This window comes from Phycodurus eques, chromosome 18 (assembly GCF_024500275.1).
Source record: "Phycodurus eques isolate BA_2022a chromosome 18, UOR_Pequ_1.1, whole genome shotgun sequence".
Taxonomy (NCBI): Eukaryota; Metazoa; Chordata; class Actinopteri; order Syngnathiformes; family Syngnathidae; genus Phycodurus; species Phycodurus eques.
In genome coordinates, this window is record NC_084542.1 from 17,150,486 (window position 1) to 17,172,529 (window position 22,044).

The window sequence follows — 22,044 nt, forward strand, 5'->3', positions numbered from 1 at the left end:
AATTTGATCCCCCCCCCAACGCAGTTATAATCGTCGTCAATTATCCGTGGATTTTCACTATTCACGGTCTGGCCCGTTGCGCTGCCCCCTGCGGGTCCACTGTATATGACAACAACATTTCATCGTTTTAAGCTAGGTGTATTTTGCACAATTAATAAAGACAAAGCACTTCATGTCCGTCTGTGTCGTGATGTTGCTTTTTCTGTGTTGGCGCAATGCGTCACGCGATATTGCATTTCTAGTAACCGTCGGTTGTTGGCTATTTTTCAATTGAGGGATTTAGATGAGGGATAACCGCATATCATTTCGTCCTCATGAGTGATTCCGAATACAGCCTATGTCTTTCCTCCACAAAGTCTAAAAAAAAAAACACCCATGAGAGAAGAAGAAGAACGAATACATCCGTGTCCTACTTTCCAATAAACAGTTTTCCATTGAAGCCGAACTTGCCCGGATGTTCCTCAAGGCTGTTCTACGCTGAAAGTCTCGATGAGTCCCCATTCATCATCGCAATCGGCTCTGCCGCTCAGTGTGATTTGAAACTTACACGAAGGTGAAAATTCAAAATACACACGAAAGCACAAAAAACATGAGCGCCGTCGTCGGTGTAACCGTGGAAACGGGTAATAACCGCGACTCTCTCTTGGAGGAGGAACGTCCAGTACTGAGCGGACAATTGAAGTAGTTTTGAGTGCCGAGCGCTGTCGACGCTTGGGAAGAACGGGGACCTCGCTGGTGACTTCCAGTCACGGTTGCCAAGCGCGTCATTGTTAACGCAGATGGGCCGAGTGATAACCGAGAGAAGAGAGAAAAACCTTGACAATGCAAACGGAGACGAGCGACGCTCGTCATGTCTCGACACGGGGTCGGCGCGGGTACCGCTCGTGCTTACTCCGACATCGGCACAGTGAGGGGACAGACACTTTTAAGTTAGTCTGGGTTGAAAAAATTGGGAAGTCACATCCTGTAATTCAATGTGCGTGAATGTGGATTGATGGCGCAGCTTGCATCGTGCAGGTGTGCCTAACGTTGCGTCCGGTAAAGTGGCTCGGCCTTCAGATGACAGCAGCCGCTCGATCGGTCACACTTGATCACATATTAATAGCCGACATCAATCGAAAATCCGTGACTTTGAAGCGCTGAGGTGCAGCTCCCCAGAGAGAAGGCAGAGATGATTTTGCTCGTTCATCTCTCGAGATAATAACCGCACTTTCCGTCGCGTATATCGCTGCGGCGCGAGGGCGGCTGCTGACGAGCGGATCCGCTAATAAACGGGGGGACGACTTCAGCGCGTCAGCAAACGTTGCAAGGAACGGCGCGCGCGCGATCGCCGCCGCGAAGAGCGGAGGCGGACGACTATTTGTGGCCAAACAGCTGCGCGACGCGACGGGATGCGCGATGAGCCGAGCGCTCTCGAGTATTCGAAGTGCGTCATCCGATCAGGTAGTGCTTAACGAGTGGCCCGTGGTCATTTCGGAGCAGTTTCAAGGCACGGAATTATCATTTTCTTTCGAGATTCAGCTCAAATGCTGAAGAATTTTGAGGAACGCAATTGAGGATGGAGGCCCTCCCGACTTGTCCTACCCTAACTGTTCTGTCCTGACTTCCTACCAGTACCTGTCTCATCCTACCTTTCATCACAACTTTCTACCCCTATCTGTCCTGTCCCACCCTACGGGATCAACCCAACCTGTCCTGTCCAACCCAACCTTCCTCGCCTTACCTGCTCAGTCCCTTCCATGCCTTCCTACCCGTCTTACTCTACCATCCTAACAGTACCTGTCCTGTTTTACGCTACCAGTCCAACCCAACCTGTCCTAGCCTGTCCTGTCCTACCTTACCTTCTTACCACTACTTGTCCTCTCCTACTTGACGTTCCTACCCATACTTGTCTGACCCAACCAGTCCAACCGACCCCTTCTTCTCACAGCACATTTCTATCGTTTAGCATTTTACCGCTGCAGCACTCCATCTTTTAGCTGCCCTCAGTCTCCTCCGGGATAAAACTGCAGGACCCCCACCTCCTCCATTGCTGTCATTTGTTGTCTCGTTTCCAAAAGATGAATTCAATGCGACGCGTTTTTATCTGATTGCAGCAGCTACTGTTTTTAATTGGAAAACTAACAGACTGATATCTCCATCAGCTTTAATTTATCTAAGGGGGGCGGGGTTAAAAAAAAATCCAATATTTTGGAAACGATAATTGTTCGGACTGAGAAAAGTAAAAGCTCATCAATTGTAAGAGAGACGCATAGTTTGTCCCGTGATTGAACTGGCGACCGCATTTCCGAGCAATTCGGATTCGTTGTCGAACACTTACGACTATGAAGTACAGATTGAGATTGAAATATGTCGAACGGCGTCATGCACCGAAGGTCACTTCATGACGGCCATGAATGTGAAACGCTGCTGCCACTTCATGTCACGTTGCGCTGAGACTCGAGGCCAATGACGACGCTTGGCTGGAAGACCCTCAAGGTGGCACTTCCGTATCGCGCGCGTGTGTGTGTGTGTGTGTGTGCCAGGCCGGTTGCCATGGCAGCCGGTCACTCACACTGGAAAACTGGAGGGTGGACACCTCAGAAAAGGTCAACAGAGTCGATGTGATGCGCTTGTTTTTTTTTCCCCCTCCAAGCTGCTGGAGAACAAAATAAAGCACCTTGTACTGTATAAATATATTATAGCATGTCTTCAGTTCTAAATATAGATATGATGGGGTGGGGCCAGGTGGTGCTCCCATGTCGCTGTACCTTGATAGTCTCAGGTCTCATTTGATGTGAGAAGAAAGGCCTCTTGATAATGTCACGATAACGCGCCGGCACGGATATTATTCAAATGAGCTCAAATCAGCTCCGTCAGTTTATTGCTCCGTTTATTTCTCGGCTCGTGTGTAGAATTTTCTTTACACGTCAACCGGGGATTTTATATCGTGTGATTCTGAAGAAGTTATTCATTGAGGTTTTTGTTTTTAAAAACCAAACTGTGCAAAAATCTGTACTCAGGGTCTTTTGTGCTAAACGAGCATGAAGTCAATTAAATCGATCAAATTGAATTCACAAATAGTTATTTGACGGCATTTTTAATTGAATTTGTCCATCCATCCATTTCGTTCCGCTCACGCCGGCAGAAACCCAGAAAACTCCGTGCGGCTCTCCCGGAGACATTTCCGGGCCGGCCGTGTCCTGGGTCTCCGCCGGGGCCTCGTGGAGCTCCGCCGCGGCGGCTCCTCGATGCTCGATCCTCGCTTCCGATGCGCGTTGAAGAGAGGAGATGCTCGTTCACACGGCGGCGTGAGAACAGCGTCCGGGTTGCGGATCGAAGCATTGAGGAGGAATGTTGCAATTAAGGCATGAAATCCACCCAGTGTCTAAAAAAAAATCTTCTCTCCTTCCAGTGGCTGCAGGCTTCATCTGCCCACTCAACCAATCAAGCGGAGGCCTCCCACATCTCGCTTAATGAGCCAATTAAATCAGTGCTTCCGCAAGGAGCGACCTCGGGTTCCATCTCGTCCGATTTTTGTCTCCGCAGAATAATCGATGCGGTCGGACGGGCGCTCCGAGTTCCTCTGTTTGCGTTCTTCGTGCCCCGCGGCAACGTTCCCTTTTCCTCTGGTGAAAATGATGCATGTTTGATCTGAAGTCGCATGAATTATATACGCACACAAGTTAGTAGCATTGTGCGACTGCGTAAATGGATGGTGGGGCAGGAAAAAAACCCAAGCCGCTTGAAAGCATCCTTTCCTCATATCCTCGTTTCCTGATTTAGTGACAGGAAAAGGTCGCACTATGCGAAACCGTTAGCCGTGAGTGTGAATAATCGCGTTATTGTTATAAAACGGGACGGTACGAAACGGTTGGTATCATCCATTCCAATATCAACACCAATGCTTCACACAGCACAGAACGGCAGGACGAAGCAGATGGGCAATTCTGCGCCTTCTGAGGAGGTATCAAGAGCCGCAACATCGCCCGTGTGTGAAGGTATTCCGCAAAGAAGGGACCGGACACTTTTTGTTGTCATTCATTTCTAACAACAACAGCGATCTTACCTCGCTGTTGTTGCGTCTCTCCACCGCGCCGGTTCTGCGCTTTCTTCTCTCCTCCGCCGCCTCGAAGATTTGACTTCAAAGCCTTCCGTTCAGCTGTTTGATTTAAGCAGTCCTCGTCCCGCTTGCGTTTCTCAGTCCTTCCGCTCTCTCCTCGACAAAACGTCTCCCGAACGGGAGGATCACAGACACCGCCACCCGTTTCGACCCGAATGTATTGCCGTCACATTTTTTCCCCCTCCTTTTAAATCGCATCAAGGATGGAGAACACGATGGATTCGACAATGGTAGCAAAGAAAGGTTACGTTGTTTAGTAGCCCGTGTCTTAAAGCAATGTAAGCATCATGGATTTTAGGACGTGAGGTAACTTCCATGTTTGATGCCTAAGATCTAGGACCTCCTCTCGTCGTCGTTTTTACATGATTATAACATTGGCATTTGACTTTTTTTGTGTCTGTACTTGGTCTGTCAAAGCGCTGTGTAAACGTGTTTTTAGAGGTGACATATGTTATGCTTTTTATACAGGGACACATCAAATGAAGTGGCAGACCAGACCTGGCCCCCGCACCTCGAGTTTGACACCCGTGATCTCGGTCATTCCCGCAGCTAACGTTGCAGGTTGCGGGTTTGATTGCCATAAAGGAAACCACAACCGGCCCGATGTCGGCCGGTCACTGCGGCAACAGAACCCTCAGCGGGAAAAGCCGCTTTCCGCGTTTGTTCTCCAGCTGTCTCACTTTTGAATCCAATGTGAAGGCGCGCCAACGACATCGTCTCACCGCTGCGCCTGTCAATCCATCTCCCTCGCAGCCCTGACCTCGTGAACGGATTCATTATTCCTGCCGCTTCTCGTCTCCTCCTCACCGCTAAATTAATTCGCGGGCGATATCCATCGTGGCAAATGTGTTTCTTTTTTCCCCGTTGGGTTTCCGACGACTGGTCCTCTCCCTCGGCGCGTCTCACGCGTCCACCCACCTATCTTTCGTCACCCCGCCGTCGAGTCTCCCCGGCGGCGCTAATCGCCATCCTTCTGTCGCGCTAACGCCAACCTCTTTCACACGGCGGCCCCGCGAGAATCGCAGCAGCGCAGCCGAAACAAACGATACGGCAAACCTGCCGCCTTCCTCTTGTAAGAGGGCACACAATGCGGCAGATCGGTAGACGGGCTTATGAAAGCGGTACTTAACGTACGTCAGAGTACCCTCCAACTGATGTGCTGACGTTGTCCAAGAGACATATCCGGAAAAATTGCTTCAGAGTAGAAGGGATGGCATTCGGTTATTACGGCTTTGATAGTACCCGCCAAAGACGGAAAACCGCCGGGTCGACTTCATCTGACAGAGATCCGGCAAAATTGCGTCATCCTTTCCTCACGCGCAGGCTTTTTCCCACCTCTTTTACGGCTCCGAAACTTTTTCCGAAGATGAAAAACAGAGCTTGACTTCATCCCACAGTGATCCAGAAAAATGGCCTCAAAGTTACATCATTGCAGGGTTCCGCCATTGCAGAGTTCTCTCACAAAAAGACGTCGTTCCACCTCTGATACCCAAACCCCCCCCAAACAAACTACAGGAACAACTACATCCCACCGAGATCCAGTAAAATGTTCGCAAACTTCACACCTGGGTTCTGCCATTGCGGGATTCCTTTACACAGAGGTATCGTCCCACCTCTGAAGATGGAAAACCGCTGGCTTGACATCGTTCCAGATATCCCGCAAAGTTGCCGTACACTTCTTCACAACCCCAGTGCCGGGAGTCCTTCACACACTGGGTTCGTCCCACCTCTGTTACGGCTTTGATACCACCTCAGAAAACGTTCAAGTGCCACATTGACAGATATATTGCCTCAAACTTAAAACCGGGTCCTGGCACTGTTACATTCCCTTGCACACGGGTGTTATAGCTCCGATTCTACCTAACAAAAGGCGGAAAATTTAATAATCCAACAAAATTGCCGGAAACTTCCCACTCTGGTCCTGGTCGTCCCACCTCAGTCATTGCTCCGATAGTACCTCCGAAGATGGAAAAGTGCCTGATTGTTTTCAAGGCACAGAGATCCTGCGAAATTGCGGAGTTCCCTTACACGGAGCGACTACCGCCGAAAGCGGAAAACTGCCGGGTCGACGTTGTCCCCCAAAGATCCGGGAAGATTTCTGTAAACTTCACATCCTGGTCATTGCACTGCTCTCAGTGCTAGAGGACTCTGCATCTTTTTGCACTATTGTTTTTTGTCAATGTCTTTATGTCCCCAAAGTGTTCTGTAAATCGACTGTCTGTTGTACTAGAGCGGCTCCAACTACCGGAGACAAATTCCTTGTGTGTTTTGGACATACTTGGCAAATAAAGATGATTCTGATTCTGGTCCCGGCCTTGTGGGATTTCCTCCCACCTCTGGTACGGATTTCATACTACATCCGAAGACGTTAAACTGCCGGGTTGACTTCCTTCCACAGAGAAGCAGCAAAATTGCCTCAGACTTTACATCCCGGTCATGCCATCCTGCTTCCTACCTCTGATGCTGCAAAATGATCAGAATTCCCTTACACGCTGTTGAGAAGCTTTCAAAATGTTTTGCTCTACATTCGAGTGAAGCCTACACATTTGATTGCATTTGAATGCGTCTCACCCCTCGCCACAATACGAGCTTGGATCAGAGCACACTTAAGAGCATCTCAGGCTGGTTTTGTCTGATCAAAAAATACCACAAAACAACAACAAAAACTTACCGCCTGGAGTGTAAACAGGCAGGCGAGAGGGAGGAAAATCAAAGCACCTTTTGAGGCGAAGAGATAAATCACGATGTGATTGGCTGTCAACATTTTGTGCAGGCAAACGCACAAGCACTTTGCCACTCAAAGAAAAAGACTACAATTTTATGTTAAAATTTAATCTGTTCTAACATACGTGGACCAGTACACAGGCAGGTAGGTCATACGACAATAATAAGAAGTATATGGTGGGTGTAAAAAGTCTTCACAGCCCTGCTCAAATGCCAGGTTTAATTTGTGCTATAAAAAAAAAACAAGCTAGATTTATCTTAGTCTCATGTTCAAAGAATTTTTTTTTTTAATTCCACCGTTACTTTGAGCTATTAGTTGTACTGGGGAGAACACGCAAACCAAACACAGGAAGGCCGCAGCCGAGATTCAAATCCCAAACCTCAAAACTGTGAGGTTGATGTTCTAACATCTACTGTACTGTGCTGGCCAAGAACATTATAAAAAAAATAAAATAAAATAAAATAAAAAAAAAAACAGTTGATTTTCCCCAAAGTCCATCAGGGAAATTTAGAAACCCAACAAAAAGTCAGGTTTTCGACAAAATAAAAAGACTTCATTTTTGAGACATGACGCCCCGCAGTCGACGACCGCTGTCGGGTAAATGTCGCGCCTCTGACGTCAAAGTAGGAAACACCAGCCTCCGTTTAAAAAGCAAAAAAAAAAAAAAAAAAACATCGTCGGCATGGTAACGAGCGTCACGGGCGACCCCCGGCGTAACTTATGCTAAAAAGGCCAGGGGGGGTTGCCATGACAACTGGAAGAAGAAGTGAAGGGCGCTATGAAAGTTCTCCAAGGCAGGATGCAACGGAACATTTCGACACATACATTTCGAAATATAAAGTCAGGTGGAAGCGAATGGTGCGAGTGCGTCAAACACACAAACATTAATTAAAGTGAGGTGTTAATCAGGCTGAGGCTGAAGTCATGACGCAAAGTCGTTGGGGATAAACGGGATTTAGAGTGAGGAATAATCGATGCAAATTAATTCAAATTGTGTTTTGATGGCTTATCAGCCAAGCGGGCGGGTATACATTCCCGAGTAATTGGCAGAAACGCACACAAGGCTGGGCAGGCTGTAGAGTCCAGCTACACACCAGTCTAAATAACACTGAACCACATGCTGCTTCACCCATTGCTTAATATGTCATTCGGAACAGAGCGTACGAGAATAACCACATTATTTGTTTCCATTATAATTACTCAGTAGTAGACTTGACTATTGCAAACGACAACAGTGGCCATTTAAAAGGTGTTACATACACACACGCACACTCATAGTGTGAACGTGTCACTTTTGATACCGTGTGAAAGAGTGCAACGGTGTATAATCAATAAAAAGTTTCTTCTTACAATGCTGATGAACCGCCGCGTGCACGCACACACACACACACTAGTGTGTCAGTGTCAGGAGCAACACGGACACCTGATGCTGTGAAACAACTGATTGCTCAACTGCTGAGAATTGATCGTCTATTAGGGATAAGGCATCGCGCGACTTATTGGTAATAGAGTGTTACTATTACAATTGAGATAGGAGAGTATCGATGCCAAGTATCGGGCCGATACCGGTACTCGTGAAGGCTGCCGTTTCCAGCGACCGATCCTTAAGGCAGGGGGGGGAAACTCGGAGTAATTCCTCCTTGCCATTAGTTGGCGCTACACTGCAACAATTTGACACATCGGCGAATCATCACGTGCGTCAGAAAGAAAGAGCTTTCCGGGTTTGGAGCGAGCCACGCAGCTGCGTGAATTCACTTTGCACGGCCTTTAACGGCCTTTAACGTCTGACTCGAGTGTCCCGCCGCTATTACATAGTCTTGCTTTCATTCACAGCCTCACACTGCAGTGCTGACTCCGCCTTTGCAAATAGTTCCACAAGCTTGAAAGTGAGTTTGTTCTACGAACGACAGGCCCAAAAATAAATAAATAAAGTATTTATTTACACGTTGGGACGAAAATGACCTTTGTGGTTGGTTCAGCAACACACACACACACACACACATGCGCGCACACAAGTCTGTTTAACTAATCTGCTTAGCAATCACAAGGGTGCAAAAGAACAAAGTTCACATCATCATCATCGTCGACAACAACGGAGACACACAATTTGAGAGTAGGCGAGAGGACCAGGAACTGGAATCAAAAGCGAAAGACCAAGGCCAGACCTCCACTCCAACGACACCTCGTGGAGTTTTGACCATCGTCAGCGTAACGCCGTGATAGCAACTTGTACTTCACGTCAGGATTTGAGGCTTCCGACTCCCTTTTTACACTGCATTGGAAATTCCGGTTCCCAAGGACCAGGAAACAATCCATAATATAGTTCATGACATCTCAGTTTAGCCAGTAAAAGTAAGCGAGGAGCACCCGTTTTGCGACTCAAATCAGGCTTTGTACAAATCACGCTGTTCAGAAAACGGTTGCGCTATTTGCGAGAAATACTCCAAGACTAAAGGTGAGGTGTCAATTCCAAAAATTCCAAATACAAACGTGTCTGAGACCAGTTCATGCTGGTAATATTCCAGCCTGATTTAGGGAGAATTTGAACTGGGTTTTTTTGTAATTCAGACTATTATTTTACAATTAAGTTTGTAATAATACAAATGAATCCTGGGAAAATCAAATTTTTATTCTCAGCTTTTCTCGTCCGACATACAGTCGATGGCTTGTTTTAAACCAGCGGTTCTCGCTAAACAGAATTTGGACATGGTTGTCCTCAAGGCAATGCGCTTTCTTTCTGCAATGGAAATGAACTGCTGACTCTGGACCGGAACAAACTGCTCTCTGATGATGCGCCATGCGTTTGTGTAAGGTTTGCTTGGTCTCTCCAATGTCGAGGTCGTTGCTCTCCTCACTATGCTGCCTTGAGAACATTGCAGAGTTTGCTCATTTAGAACTGACCAAGCTTTTTGGAATAACGGTGAAGTGTCTTCCGCAAGCAAGAAGAGTCCAGGGGCCTCGATTCAGCCTTTGTGGATCACCTCATTTTCTTGTATCAAATTATCAACAGTTCTCAAACATATTTCCTCCAGTTTTTAAAAATGCCACGTTTCTTAAATGATGGGTGACTAATGAGGACAAACGTACAATTGCAACTGCCAGAAAGAAATGTCACCTCCTCTGTCCATGCGTCTTTGTGTGCTGTAGGAGCGAGATGGAAGTCCTGAGCGGGCCCTGGGCCGGCCTGGCTCTGCTTCTGAGGCAGACGGCCATCTTCCCAGCGCTGTGGCTGTCGGGCCTGCTCCTCTTCCTGTCCGTCGCCGTTCTCTTGTGGCAGCTGGTGGTCTATCTCCACTGGAAGCTCAACCAGGGTAAGCGTGGAAGGATGTCCCAATACTTTTGCTTTAGTTGATATTACAACTAACATTCAATTGAGGAGAAAATGTGGTGCAACCAAGCCAATGTTTATGTAAATAGATTTCATAACAGCTCACGTTCCCCCTGTCTTAGTGTTCAAAGCTCAATCAAAATTCATCACCTAAAGCTCTTAAATTTGTCGGGAAATATATTGTTGACGGCACACTCTTTAAAAGCTACTCACGTTCTGAGTTTTGTCATGTGGACGAGTTGAACTCCACCTGAGCAGCGTCGCCGTTTGATGGCGTCACCGACCGAAACGCCCGCCGCGTTTGGTGAACCATGAAAATGAAAAGCCGTGCGGTACAAATCACAAATATTGTGACATTTTGGCTTTTGTTTCATCTTTGAGGGCCTGTGAGTTCAACGACTTCTCTGACATTAATTGTCCTTTACTTGTAAATGTATACACAACAATATCCATCGCATATTGTCACTCCGTCCACAGTGGAGGTCGAGCTGGCTCAGTTTTCACACGAGCGGAGCGCCATCTACTGGTCAGTCCGCCGGAGTGCACACCATAGGAAGCGAGGCACAGGTGCGCATGCGTACACCTGACAACGCTGGCGCAAGCAAGGAAGACACCAAATAGAGAGTATTACAATCCTTTATTTGAAGTGTTACACAGGGATTTGCTTTGTGTGTGTGGGTTTGGAGGGGAAATGCAGGACAATTACGTGGCTAGATAGAAAGAACCTGGACTACCAAGGAGCAATGGGGCTGCTTGTTGACTTCCCAAATCCTTTTTTGTTTGTTTTTCTCATGAATTTTTGTAGAAAATACAAAAGATGCTGTTTTTGAATCAATGATGACAATGTTTTTTTTTTTTTTTGTTTTTTTTAAGTATAGGTATATATATATATATATATATATATATATATATATTTTTTTTTTTTTTTAAAAAGGCAGAATTGAGTGACTTTGCGGAGCTGCCTTGGTTTCAGGAATCTTGGTAAATCCCCAGGAATTGACTTTGCAGCCGCACTGCTCCTTTTATACAGCAACTCAGAGTGAAACAACAGATTTGCAGTGGCGTTCAATGTCCCACCTCCACTGGAAAACATTACCAATATGAAAAAAAATAATAAACATGGACCACAGTTTCACGAAGAAAATCCAATGTGGGCAGAGTAAAACTACAAATATAGTTGTGACATCATATGCATTAAAAAAAAAAAGACAAGAATGAGAAGCGAAAATTCAATATTTTCCATCTTCCTACGGTGGAATGTCATCGCAAAACATTGCAAAGTTAAGACCAGTGTTTTTAATAAGACTCCATTGTCGTAAATCCTTTTTTTTAACAAACAGTGGATTCCGAATATTTAGCGTTTTAGAGGATTTCACGTGTAAAGGTGTTTAAATTTGAACAAATCCAATTTTTAAAAAAGTAATCGTTTCCAGTCAGGCAGGTGGAATGTTTTTTTTTCTTCTTAAACATTTATTGTACTCGTGTCACGTAGGGCACCTCAATCTGTTCTGTGCTTGTCCAATTTTGTGCTGCATTCATGCCACCCCGAAAAAGCAGCCTTTCTGCACTATTGGCGTGACAATGAAGAACTGCAGAATCTTTTCGTCGCCAGCCAAAGACGAGCCTAACCTACAACCCCAATTCCAATGAAGTTGGGACTTTGTGTTAAACATAAATACAAACGGAATACAATGATTTGCAAATCATGTTCGACCTATGTTTAATTGAATACACAACAAAGGCAAGATATTTAAGCCACGCTACGAATGTGGTTTGGCATCGTCTCGCTGAAATAAGCAGGGGGGTCCATGAAAAAGACGTTGCTTGGCTGGCAGCATATGTTTCTCCAACACCTGTATGTACCTTTCAGCATTAACGGTGCCTTCACAGATGTGTAAGTTACCCATGCCATTGGCACTAACACAGCCCCATACCATCACAGACGCCGGCTTTTGAACTTTGCGTCCATAACAGTCCGGATGGTTCTTTTCCTCTTTGGCCCGGAGGACACGACGTCCACAATTTCCAAAAACAATTTGAAATGTGGACTCGTCGGACCACAGAACACTTTTCCACTTTGCATCAGTCCATCTTAGATGAGCTCGGGCCCAGAGAAGCCGGTGGCGTTTCTGGGTGTTGTTGATAAATGTCTTTTGCTTTGCATAGTAGAGTTTTAAGTTGCACTTACGGATGTAGTACCGATCTGTAGTTACTGAAATTGGTTTTCTGAAGTGTTTCTGAGCCCATGTGGCGATATCCTTTACACATCGATGTCGGTTTTTGATGCGGTGCCGCCTGAGGGAATCGAAGGTCACGGGCATTCGATGTTGGTTTTCGGCCTTGCCGCTTACATGCAGTGATTTCTCCAGATTCTCTGAACCTTTTGATGATATTATGGACCGTAGATATTGAAATCCCTAAATTCTTCGCAATTGTACGTTGAGGAACATTGTCCTTGATCTGTTGGACTATTTTCTCACGCACTTGTTCACAAAGAGGTGAACCTCGCCCCATCTTTGCTTGTGAATGACTGAGCCATTCAGGGAAGCTCCTTTTCTACCCAATCACGGCACCCACCTGTTCCCAATGAGCCGGTTCACCTGTGGGATGTTCCAAACAGGTGTTTGATGAGCATTCCTCAATTTTCTCAATCTTTTTTGCCACCTGTCCCAGCTTTTTTTGGAATGTGTTGCAGCCATATCCTAGAAACAATCCAGTTTATCAGTTTGTACATTAAATATCTTGTCTTTGTAGTGTATTCAATTAAATATAGGTGGAACATGATTTGCAAATCATTGTATTCTGTTTTTATTTATGTTTACCACAACGTCCCAACTTCATTGGAATTGGGGTTGTCGATAAACTGTATCGAGCTGCGATTGTGTGTCATCTATACGCTTCCAAACCCCATCGTGGCACCTTTATGTCCAAACGATGTGGTTCCACATTAAAACAAATTAAAATAAAAAATCTCCCAAATGATCCCTGCATTCCGTTGACAGGAACAGGAACGGCTGTGGCTCCTTTCTGCTATCACCTTCTTTTCAGTGTGTCTGCAGAGAAATCTGTTTTAGCTTAAACTCGTTCACATTTCGTATAAAAACAACAAACTGAAAGCTTTTTATCAAGTGTATGTTTGTTTTTCCATTTTTTTTTTTTTTTTTTTTAAATGTGAGGGTTGAATATCAGGAAACGTCAATGAGCGGTTAGAATGTCACCACTTGTTTGTACCATTTAGTATGTGAGTGTTTTAGGTGGCTTTTATGCAAAATGGTGAATTATGTTTACATTTATTGATGTGAGGGAAGGAGCTGCTCTGTTATCACATTAGAGCACGGGTGGAGAACCCTTTTTTCTGAGGGGGGAATTCTGATACATTATGAGCATATAGGGCTTTTTATACACAATTCCTATGAGGTTTTATTAGTTTTTTAAGTTTGGTAGCTTCCCCACCCCTGCACTAAAGAGGAGACACACAGATATAAAACGTTTCCCAAAGTGCAACACTTCAGTGTCTAGTTTTATGAATGATGAAGATTATCATCGTCATATTTTATCTTGGTTGCTTATCAGTGCATCCCCTCTTTGTCTCTTTTATGTCATAAAGAAAAAAAAAAGCACTATGAAAAAAACAACAAAAAAGTAAAAACACGCTACAATTGTTAAGCTAACAATGTGGTTCTTTTGCTCCCTCAAAGTGTGTGTTGTTATTTTCTTGATTGTTATTTTTTCGGGGGAGAGACTTGGAGTTGGTTTTCTTCTGGCGCCTCTTCTGTCAGTCAAGGTGAAAGACGGAGGTCGCAGGTCATGACATCCCCAACGGCTCCTTCAGCGCTGCACGTAAGAGTGGGGAGAGAGATTCCTGGTGTTTTGAAATGTTGTCACCGTGGGATCTCCATTTTCCAGTTGGCGCTAAGTTGCAACCCACTTTTAGACAACAAAGGAAATGTATTGTTCAAAAATAGCCTTGGAAAAAGGTATGGTGAATAATTGACGCCCGCCCCCCGCCCCAAAAGGGTATTGTAATTGCAAATAGATGCCACAGGCTGGCAGCAAAGCACTTAAAATGAAGCGATTTTTTAACCCTCTAACATGTACACGATCATGAAGCCATGTCACATAACTGACTGTATTCACCCAGGAGTTAAATTATTCAACACGAGCAAACCAAGTTTCACATGAGGCTCATCAGAAACTAGCACGCTAGCCGAAATAACATTAGGCACGAGCACATTACGCAAATAAGCGGGGAGTTCACTGTAAAACATTAACGGTTAGCTTTGTGCTCAACTAAACGGGTGTTAAGTCAGAAGTCAATTTGTGAGTACATTGAGACAAGATCATTATTTCACTATGATGTATAATTGATGTATAATTTTTTTTTTTTTTCAATATGTTCATTGGCGCAATAAAGGTTGGGAGATGCTGCACTAAAGCAGTAGTAAATAAAAAAATAAATTAAAAAAACACTTTTAGGCCACATGTACAACAGAATCCATTGAAAAATGTCAACATATAAGCGGTACGGGAAATGAATGAATGAATATACGGAATATACTGGAATCTTTTTTTTTTTTTTTTTTTTAAATGACTTCCCAGTCCCAATCTGACCCTGCTTACCTTTGATTTAACACAACAATTAGGTATACACTCTTTCAATGTTTTTTTTTTTTTTTTTTTTTTTTTTTAAGTATCATGAATAATGGCAAATAATTCCAGTCAAGACATGGAATGTGGATTTGAAAGAAGTACTGGACAGGTACCAAAGGAAGGAAGCCAGGAAAGTAGTTTTAAGCAAAGGAGGAAAGATGCAAAATAAAAATCGGGTCGGAGGGAAGGAAGGAGGTCAGGGTGGAAAAGATGCTAGGAAAAAAATACTCTAAATGTAATACAATGAAAAAATGTCAAAGCGTATAACCTAGTTTTGGCCCGCCTTGTATTCTCTACGTTTTCTGAGATTGTGAAGGTTCCACTGTAGTAATGATGCTAACGAAAACATTATTTCCATTATTCCGACTAATACCTGCGTTGGGTCAATCCTCCTCTTCGGCCAGCTCGGTCTCTTTATGAACCACCACTCTGGTGACCGACATGTCAGGATGTTGCTCTTTGGCCTCCTTGATGGCCTGGGCCAAAGCCTGCCGTAACGCGGCGCCACCACAAGGAGGCGGCGGTGAGCGCCAAGCGGGGAAGGTGACAAATCAGGCCAGGGTGAAACAAAATGGGGAAAAAAAAAAAAAAAAAAAAAAAAAAGACAACACAAAAACATAAAGAAAATGACATGGAAGCTCGATGCGCCATCGCTGCTACGGGTGCCATGTGATTTGGAAAATGGCCAGCGTGGACATCATCAGCTGGGATGACATTTCAAAACAAAGCACATTCCGATGTCAAATATGCTTGCGTAACAAATCCGGAGGAATATGTTGAAATGTAAGACACCTGGTAGCGCTTTCATCTCTTAAAGGAATAACAGAAAGCAGCGGAGGGAGGAGATCCATGCAGAGCTCAGCATACCGTATTTACGCAAATTATGGCGTTTATATCTACTCAACTGCAAGATGCGTTAGCATTTTTGGCATACGGTATTCGAGTGAACACATGGCCCGCAACCACCTGCAATTGGACAAAAGACACCTCGGGGAAACATTTCGGACTCATTCACTGGCAGCCGTTTTCAAAGCAGAGTTGCGCTGAACATACCAAAGAGAAGACTCTCTTTTTTCACATGATAAAAAAAAAAAAAATGTTGGCTTCTAAGTTTTGCCGTTCTTCAGTGATCTGCAGAACACGGGTTGCTTTCACCAAAAGCAGAAGCGCTGAAAACGAGCTTCGAGTGAAAAGAAAATGTCAAGCAGATGCGCGACTTTGATGCTAATCATTGTTGCATTTGTGACAGCTCAAACTATAAAACAACAAAAAATAAGACTGAGAAAGGGCTTTTGATGGTCAAATAATATATATATATATTTTTTTACAGATATACTAAATATGAAACGCGCTGACTCACCACCGCACGGCTCGAGTGGAACATCAGCGTTTTGTTTTTTTTATTTCGAGGTACAGCCACTTTTTGAGTAAATACGGTACACACTTGAGCTAGCGGCGCAAGTGACTATGAAGAAGGATTCACGGGTGACGGACAAGCAATGTGCATCTTTGATGGACGAGAGCAACATGCTCCACGTGTCGCCAGGGGTCTTTTTTTTGTTTTTTTTTGTCAACTTTTCCAAGTCTCGCAACCGCACGGCTTACGAAATGTTTTGTTTCCGATGACTTCAAATGCATAATCGTACGATATCCGGGTCTGAGCACTGACCTCGTCGTGGTCGATGTCGCAGTCGCCAGTGATGACGATGCGCTTCTCGATCCTCGTCTCCGACAGGCCGCCCTTTAACGTCTGTGGCGACGCATTGCACAACTGCATGAATACCCGAACTCCGAATTCCTGCTCGTTTCAAATGTATCGTCCGAGTGCACACCTTGGTGATGTGCGTGGTGGTGGTGGTGCACAGAGATTCCGAGGTGATTGTCTGAGCGGTCATCAGAACTCCGGGCTCTCCGTCGCCGCTTCCGTCCAGCTGGAACAAAAGAGAGGAGAGAGGAAAAAAGACAAAGAAAAAAGGTGAGCTTTGATTTCTAGTCATCGCTGATGCAATGATTCCTGAAAACTCTTTTCCTGCAAGAGACGGAATGAGTCTCTGTCATTGGCGCTCTCGAGAAGAAACGAGCGCCCCAACATGGACACGAGATGATGCTCTGCCTCTGAACGTGCACCTGTGCGGCCTCGTATGTGATGGTCTTGGTTTCCGTGTGCACGATGGGAACTTCCTTGGTCGCGATCTCGGTCTTCTGTGCCGCGAACGTGTCTGATATTGTCACCATTTCTGTCTTTACCACCGGCGGCTGGTTAAGGGACGACAGAGAGACGGAAGGTGGGTTAATACGTTAACAAATGTCAGCTTGTTACAAAGGACAAATACTCTTTGGTGGTGGGGAGGGGAGGGGAGGGGACGGGGGCGGGGGAGCACTTCCTGTTCAATATGTTCAGCGAGGCCTCGTTAACAATGTCAGAAGCACTGACCTATCAGATTTCAGCGTCTACGCGCCGCCACGTCTTCAGAATCAGCAGTGCCGGCGACTTAAACTATATTAGCGATGGGACCGTTTCTTTAACCAATCACATTTCAGATCCATCCTCACGGGGCCATAGCGCCGGCCCCCGATGACATCAGCATTTTTCCGTCCTCTTATAAGTTGGTCAGAGCAAAACCTCGACTAGCAAAACACATCTGTAACAACCTGCGCACATTAATACAATGAATAATCAGCATGATGTTGTTGTTTTTTTGTCATGGTATTCAATAAAAATTCATTCTGAACTGTTCCAGATGATGCTAGATTCCATTTTTTGTACAGAGTTGCTGCTTTCTGTAACAGCGACATGTCATTAGGAGGTCGATGAAGTGTGCCAAGTCCCCACTGAAGGCCCAGCTACCAAAATGCACGGCCGACCGCTGTGTGACGCTGAATAGAACCACCGGAGCATCACAGCGCAGATTTCGGTTCCACTTTGGAGGTTCCACAGTAGTTTGAAGTATTAGTTCTTTTAGTTGTGTTAACTTCTGACAGTTACAACATTGCCTATTGCTCTGATAGCAGCATTGATCCTATTGAAATGGAAGTGACTCGAGCTTGTTCCGCAATACACAAATACACGCGTACACGCCACACAAACATCGCACGACTCACAATTGTGGCAAAGCAGACCCCGGCCCGAGACATAAGCCGACTCAACGCCTGCTTAGGAACAACGGTCAAATTCAATGATGCGTGATCAATGATCAAGATTTGCAGAAATAGAGAGCCCCCAAATCAAACGTTGTTTCTCGCAGGCGCGGGCCGACTCTGTGGCGAGCCGACATCGTGAAACACAACAATGCAAAATGGAGCGCGGCGGATAAACACAAGCGGCAAAACCTTTGGTGTTGACATGCGATGCTACATGCTGGGGGGGGGGGGGAAACAACACACGACGACCAAGTGTCCACATGCAAAGATGTCATTCGGCTGAGCGGGAGGCGATGGTAGGTTGCTATAGCGACAACCCAACTGACCATCAACTCGCCACCGCCGGCCTAACGCGTGGAAAGAACACGCGACGCACACGGCGACGCCGGCACACACACGCTCAAACAACACACACATTTTGGCCGAAGAAGAAGGATCATGCGCTTAACATGCCCCGCGCGACATCACAACACACAAAAGCACAGCGCGGCACTGAATGCACCGCACGCATAAGCCCCCTTTGACACCGCCCGGAAAAGAAACGTTTCCAGTTGTGCAGATAGCATCGGAGCAGTAACAGAAGCGCGACGCTGCCCCCGTAGAAGCGTACACGCGTCGCACCCTCGCTATGTCGTAGATTCTCTTTGTACGCGTTGCCGCGCAGTGTGTGCTTAAGTAGCAGTTGTTTGAAGTATTACAATTACTCTAACACGGATGCTAATTTACATTAGCTATGGGTTCCTCATTTTATCTTCGTATTAAGCTAGCAGACTTTCATGAGACAAAAGTCTATCGTTTGGGGTTGAACTACGCAATGTTAAATAAAATTCGTGTTTGTTGTATGCGTCGGTTTTACAGTAGATTTCAACTGTAAAAGTGAGAAATAAACCTGTGGAAGCACGCACGCTTTGCCTCTTATTAAGAGAACTGTACAAGCGAGAGCGTGAGAACAGGCGCTCGGGAATTCTTTAAAAAGGTGTGTTTAATAAGTTCAAAGCGTGTAAGGGGGCTTTTTTATTATTATATTTTCTGTTCGTCTTAAAGTAGCAGTTGCTTGAAGGTTTCTAATTACGTAACATTGTCGCTAAAATCCATTAGCCCAGCTATGGCGTTTCATATTATATCTTAGCATTAAGCTAGTGGACGTTCTTTATTATATGGTTGGCGTTTCAATAAAAGAAAATGTTTCACTCTCTTTTTTGTTTGATGTATTGGTTCTCGAGTAAACGTCAACCGGGAGTGACGAACAGCTTGCAGCAAGCACGCTAGGCCTCTTACGTTGAGGACGTTGCAAGCGAGTCTTTTGTTCATCTCCTCAAAGTGATGCTATATGATCATCTCCAATTTCTTGAGAGTGAGAAGAAGCATGAACGGAGACAACCTTACTGCTCCCCCCCCCCCCCCCCCACACACATGGCGCTGACAGCATCTAAATCTCACGGCGGGACTGCGTCTGAATGTGTGAGGCTGCGCGTTTGTGGCGATATTCCTCCTTTGCTGCAGAAATGTTGGCCCTTCTTCAACGGCATTGCTGTGAAAACACACTCTGTTGCGGCAATATCCTTTTTTTGCGGGGTTCCGTGTGCCGCATTTACCGGCTCTGACACAGCAATTTTGCTGGATCTTTTAGTGTGAAACAGGCGATATTAGGGTAAAATATTTCAACCAAATGGATGATGTGGGGTTTTCGTATCATGAAGAACACTTCCAGGACTTTTTTTTTGTTGGTGGTGAAGATTTGAAGTGTGAGAATGCGCACGGGGCCTAAAGATTGCCGCCAAAGCAGGACGGAGAGCAACACCGGTGGGAAGCGGGAAGGAAGAGAGCGTGTTTTCGGCGGGACGTGGGGTCGACGAGCCGGGAAAGCTCCGCAGGTGGCGGCCCCACACTTTACCTGAGAGCAACAAATAACCTGTGGACGCGCCTCCACCGCCGTGGCCTCGCCGTTCACTCTGGGCACTTGGTCTTGTTGCGCGGGAGCGACCGGCCGGGCGCGGGCCTCTTCGTGCTGGGCCGGTCCGTTGGGAGCTTCGCCGGGCGTCGCCGTGGGTTCTTCTCCTTCTTTCTTCTCTTCCGCTGGATTTTCAGACCGGGCGGGCTGGCTGACTCCATCCTCCCGCGACTTCTCCCGCTCGTCTTCTTCCTCTTTCTCCTCGGGTATTTGAGTGCGCGAGATGGACACGGGCACGTTGGGGTGATATTCCGCCTCCTCGTCGCTTTCGCTCTCCGACGAAACGCTCTCCCGCTGCTTCATCTTCTTCTTCTGCGCAAGCCCCGCACCCTCTTCCACTTTCACTTCCTGCCTGCGCTCCTCCGGGACGACGGCTTTGGTGGAAACCTCTCGCACCACAACAGTTTCTTCAATTTCAACTTCCGTTGTCTAAACGCACCCACGCACGCAAACACACACACACACACACACACACACACATACACACACGAGTGTACACGTAGTGCACAAACACATGCACACACAAAACGAGGTGCGCACACACATACACAGCATGGGAGACAAAAACAAAAGCAAAATATGATCATTGAACGTAAAAGTATGAAGAAAAAAAGATGTTGACGGGACATTTGTTCCACTGTGGACACGCGGAGGTAAAAAGACGGGACATTTGGATGGACGCCGTGCAGATGGGAAGCTGCGCTGGATGGGAAAAGAAACGGCGCGAAGGTAAGAGCACCTTGCCGAGTTCTTCGGTGTCGCCGTTTTCTGCTGCCGAAGCGGCTGCTGCTGCTCCTTCCGTCTCGGGCACCTGCGTCACACACACACACAGGTAGCCGGCGCACACGTCAATCGCACGCGCAGACTTTGGCGCGGCATTACATCGTCGCTTTGACGCCCATCAACGCAGGGCCACTGAGATGTGAGAGGGGGAAAAGCGGAATAAGTCGCAATGGTTTTCCACCACGTCCAACGTGTATTCCCAGTTCGCTATCCACAAATTCAACGATTTCTTGTGATATTTCGTTCATGTCCTGAGGTGCCACAAGATGGCAACAAATCCCTGGCTAACAAGAAAGTAGTAATTGGTGACATCTGTCAAAATGACACTTTTAAAATGCATTCAAAAGTTTAGAGAAGGTCAAATGAAGCGCCCTGGTAAAGGTTATAGTACAGTAGCTGAATCATAATTTATTGGAACTATTGTCCTGCTTTTGAATAAAGGGATGGATTTTTGAAAAATCTGATTGATCGATGAATGGGAAAATAAAATCAGCAGATTAATCGTGAGTTTCAGGCCTAATTAAAGGGTTATTTTCGGGTCATCCTGAAATCCCCCCGCAAAGCCCAATATCCTTAACCTTTGTGAGTCGTGTATTAACTGCCGTGAGATTTTGGCTCCTTCACGGTCGAGAAACACTGCAGCGGAGTCTGAACTAAACCCTGCACCTGCGAAAATGTCAGCTGATCCAGCTGGAGAAGGAAGGATAAAAATGAGCACCGTGCGCTAAGTGCTGAAAGAAGGTCGAAGCGGCGCGCCGAGGGCGGCTGTACGGGACGTACCGCTGCGGGCCGCTGAGCGCGCGTGGCGGTGGCAGGAGACGAGCTGAGGCGCTTCTCCCACAGGTTGTGCTGCGGAGGGGAGGCCGGCGGCGCCTCCATAAAAGAGCGCTTGAGCTCGCTAACGCTAGCCTGGTGTTTCAGTACTTCCTCTTGGGTCTTATCGTGGTCCTGATGGTAAGGGAGGGGAGGGAAGAGGGGAGGTTGAGGTTAAAGTTCGGATGTCGGGGGGCGAAGTTGGGGAGAGCGATATGACAGGGACAAAGGTGGGAGAAAGAGGGACGGGGGGGGGGGGGGAGAACATTTGGTCACAGGAACACGAAGCTGTCAAGACAGACGCCATATTTCACTGCGGCCGTGCACCGACTCGCAATTGAACGCGAGTGATTGGCTGCCACTCCGGCGACCGTGCTCGTGTGTGCTGGCTCCACTGAAACAGGGCGTCCGCCATCTTGTTACAAGCTCTTTTCTTTCTTTGCACTGACTTCAAGAACATGCAGGTGATAGTGGTCATCTTATTTAAGACAACCTGAAACCTCTGGATTGGTTGATCCCCACTTCTGACACCAAATGTTGTAGCTAATATC

General features: G+C 46.3%; 1 protein-coding gene across 15 annotated transcripts in view; it reads right to left on the bottom strand.

Moving 5' to 3' along the window:
- Positions 1–10,775: 10,775 nt before the first annotated feature.
- epb41l2 (erythrocyte membrane protein band 4.1 like 2) overlaps positions 10,776–22,044 on the bottom strand; it is a 44,579-nt gene continuing 33,310 nt past the window's right edge. For 9 of the 15 annotated variants that reach the window (XM_061705209.1, XM_061705208.1, XM_061705205.1 and 6 more), the window contains 8 exons: positions 21,461–21,628; positions 20,637–20,708; positions 19,841–20,326; positions 16,933–17,061; positions 16,638–16,736; positions 16,475–16,555; positions 15,179–15,293; positions 10,776–14,082 (listed from right to left, as the gene is read on the bottom strand). In XM_061705209.1, the coding sequence (XP_061561193.1) occupies positions 15,189–15,293; positions 16,475–16,555; positions 16,638–16,736; positions 16,933–17,061; positions 19,841–20,326; positions 20,637–20,708; positions 21,461–21,628 (1,140 nt within the window). In that variant the 3' untranslated portion in view covers positions 10,776–14,082; positions 15,179–15,188. The remainder of the gene's footprint in view (positions 14,083–15,178; positions 15,294–16,474; positions 16,556–16,637; positions 16,737–16,932; positions 17,062–19,840; positions 20,327–20,636; positions 20,709–21,460; positions 21,629–22,044) is intronic. The other 6 variants (XM_061705204.1, XM_061705212.1, XM_061705218.1 and 3 more) reach the window with 6 other exon arrangements.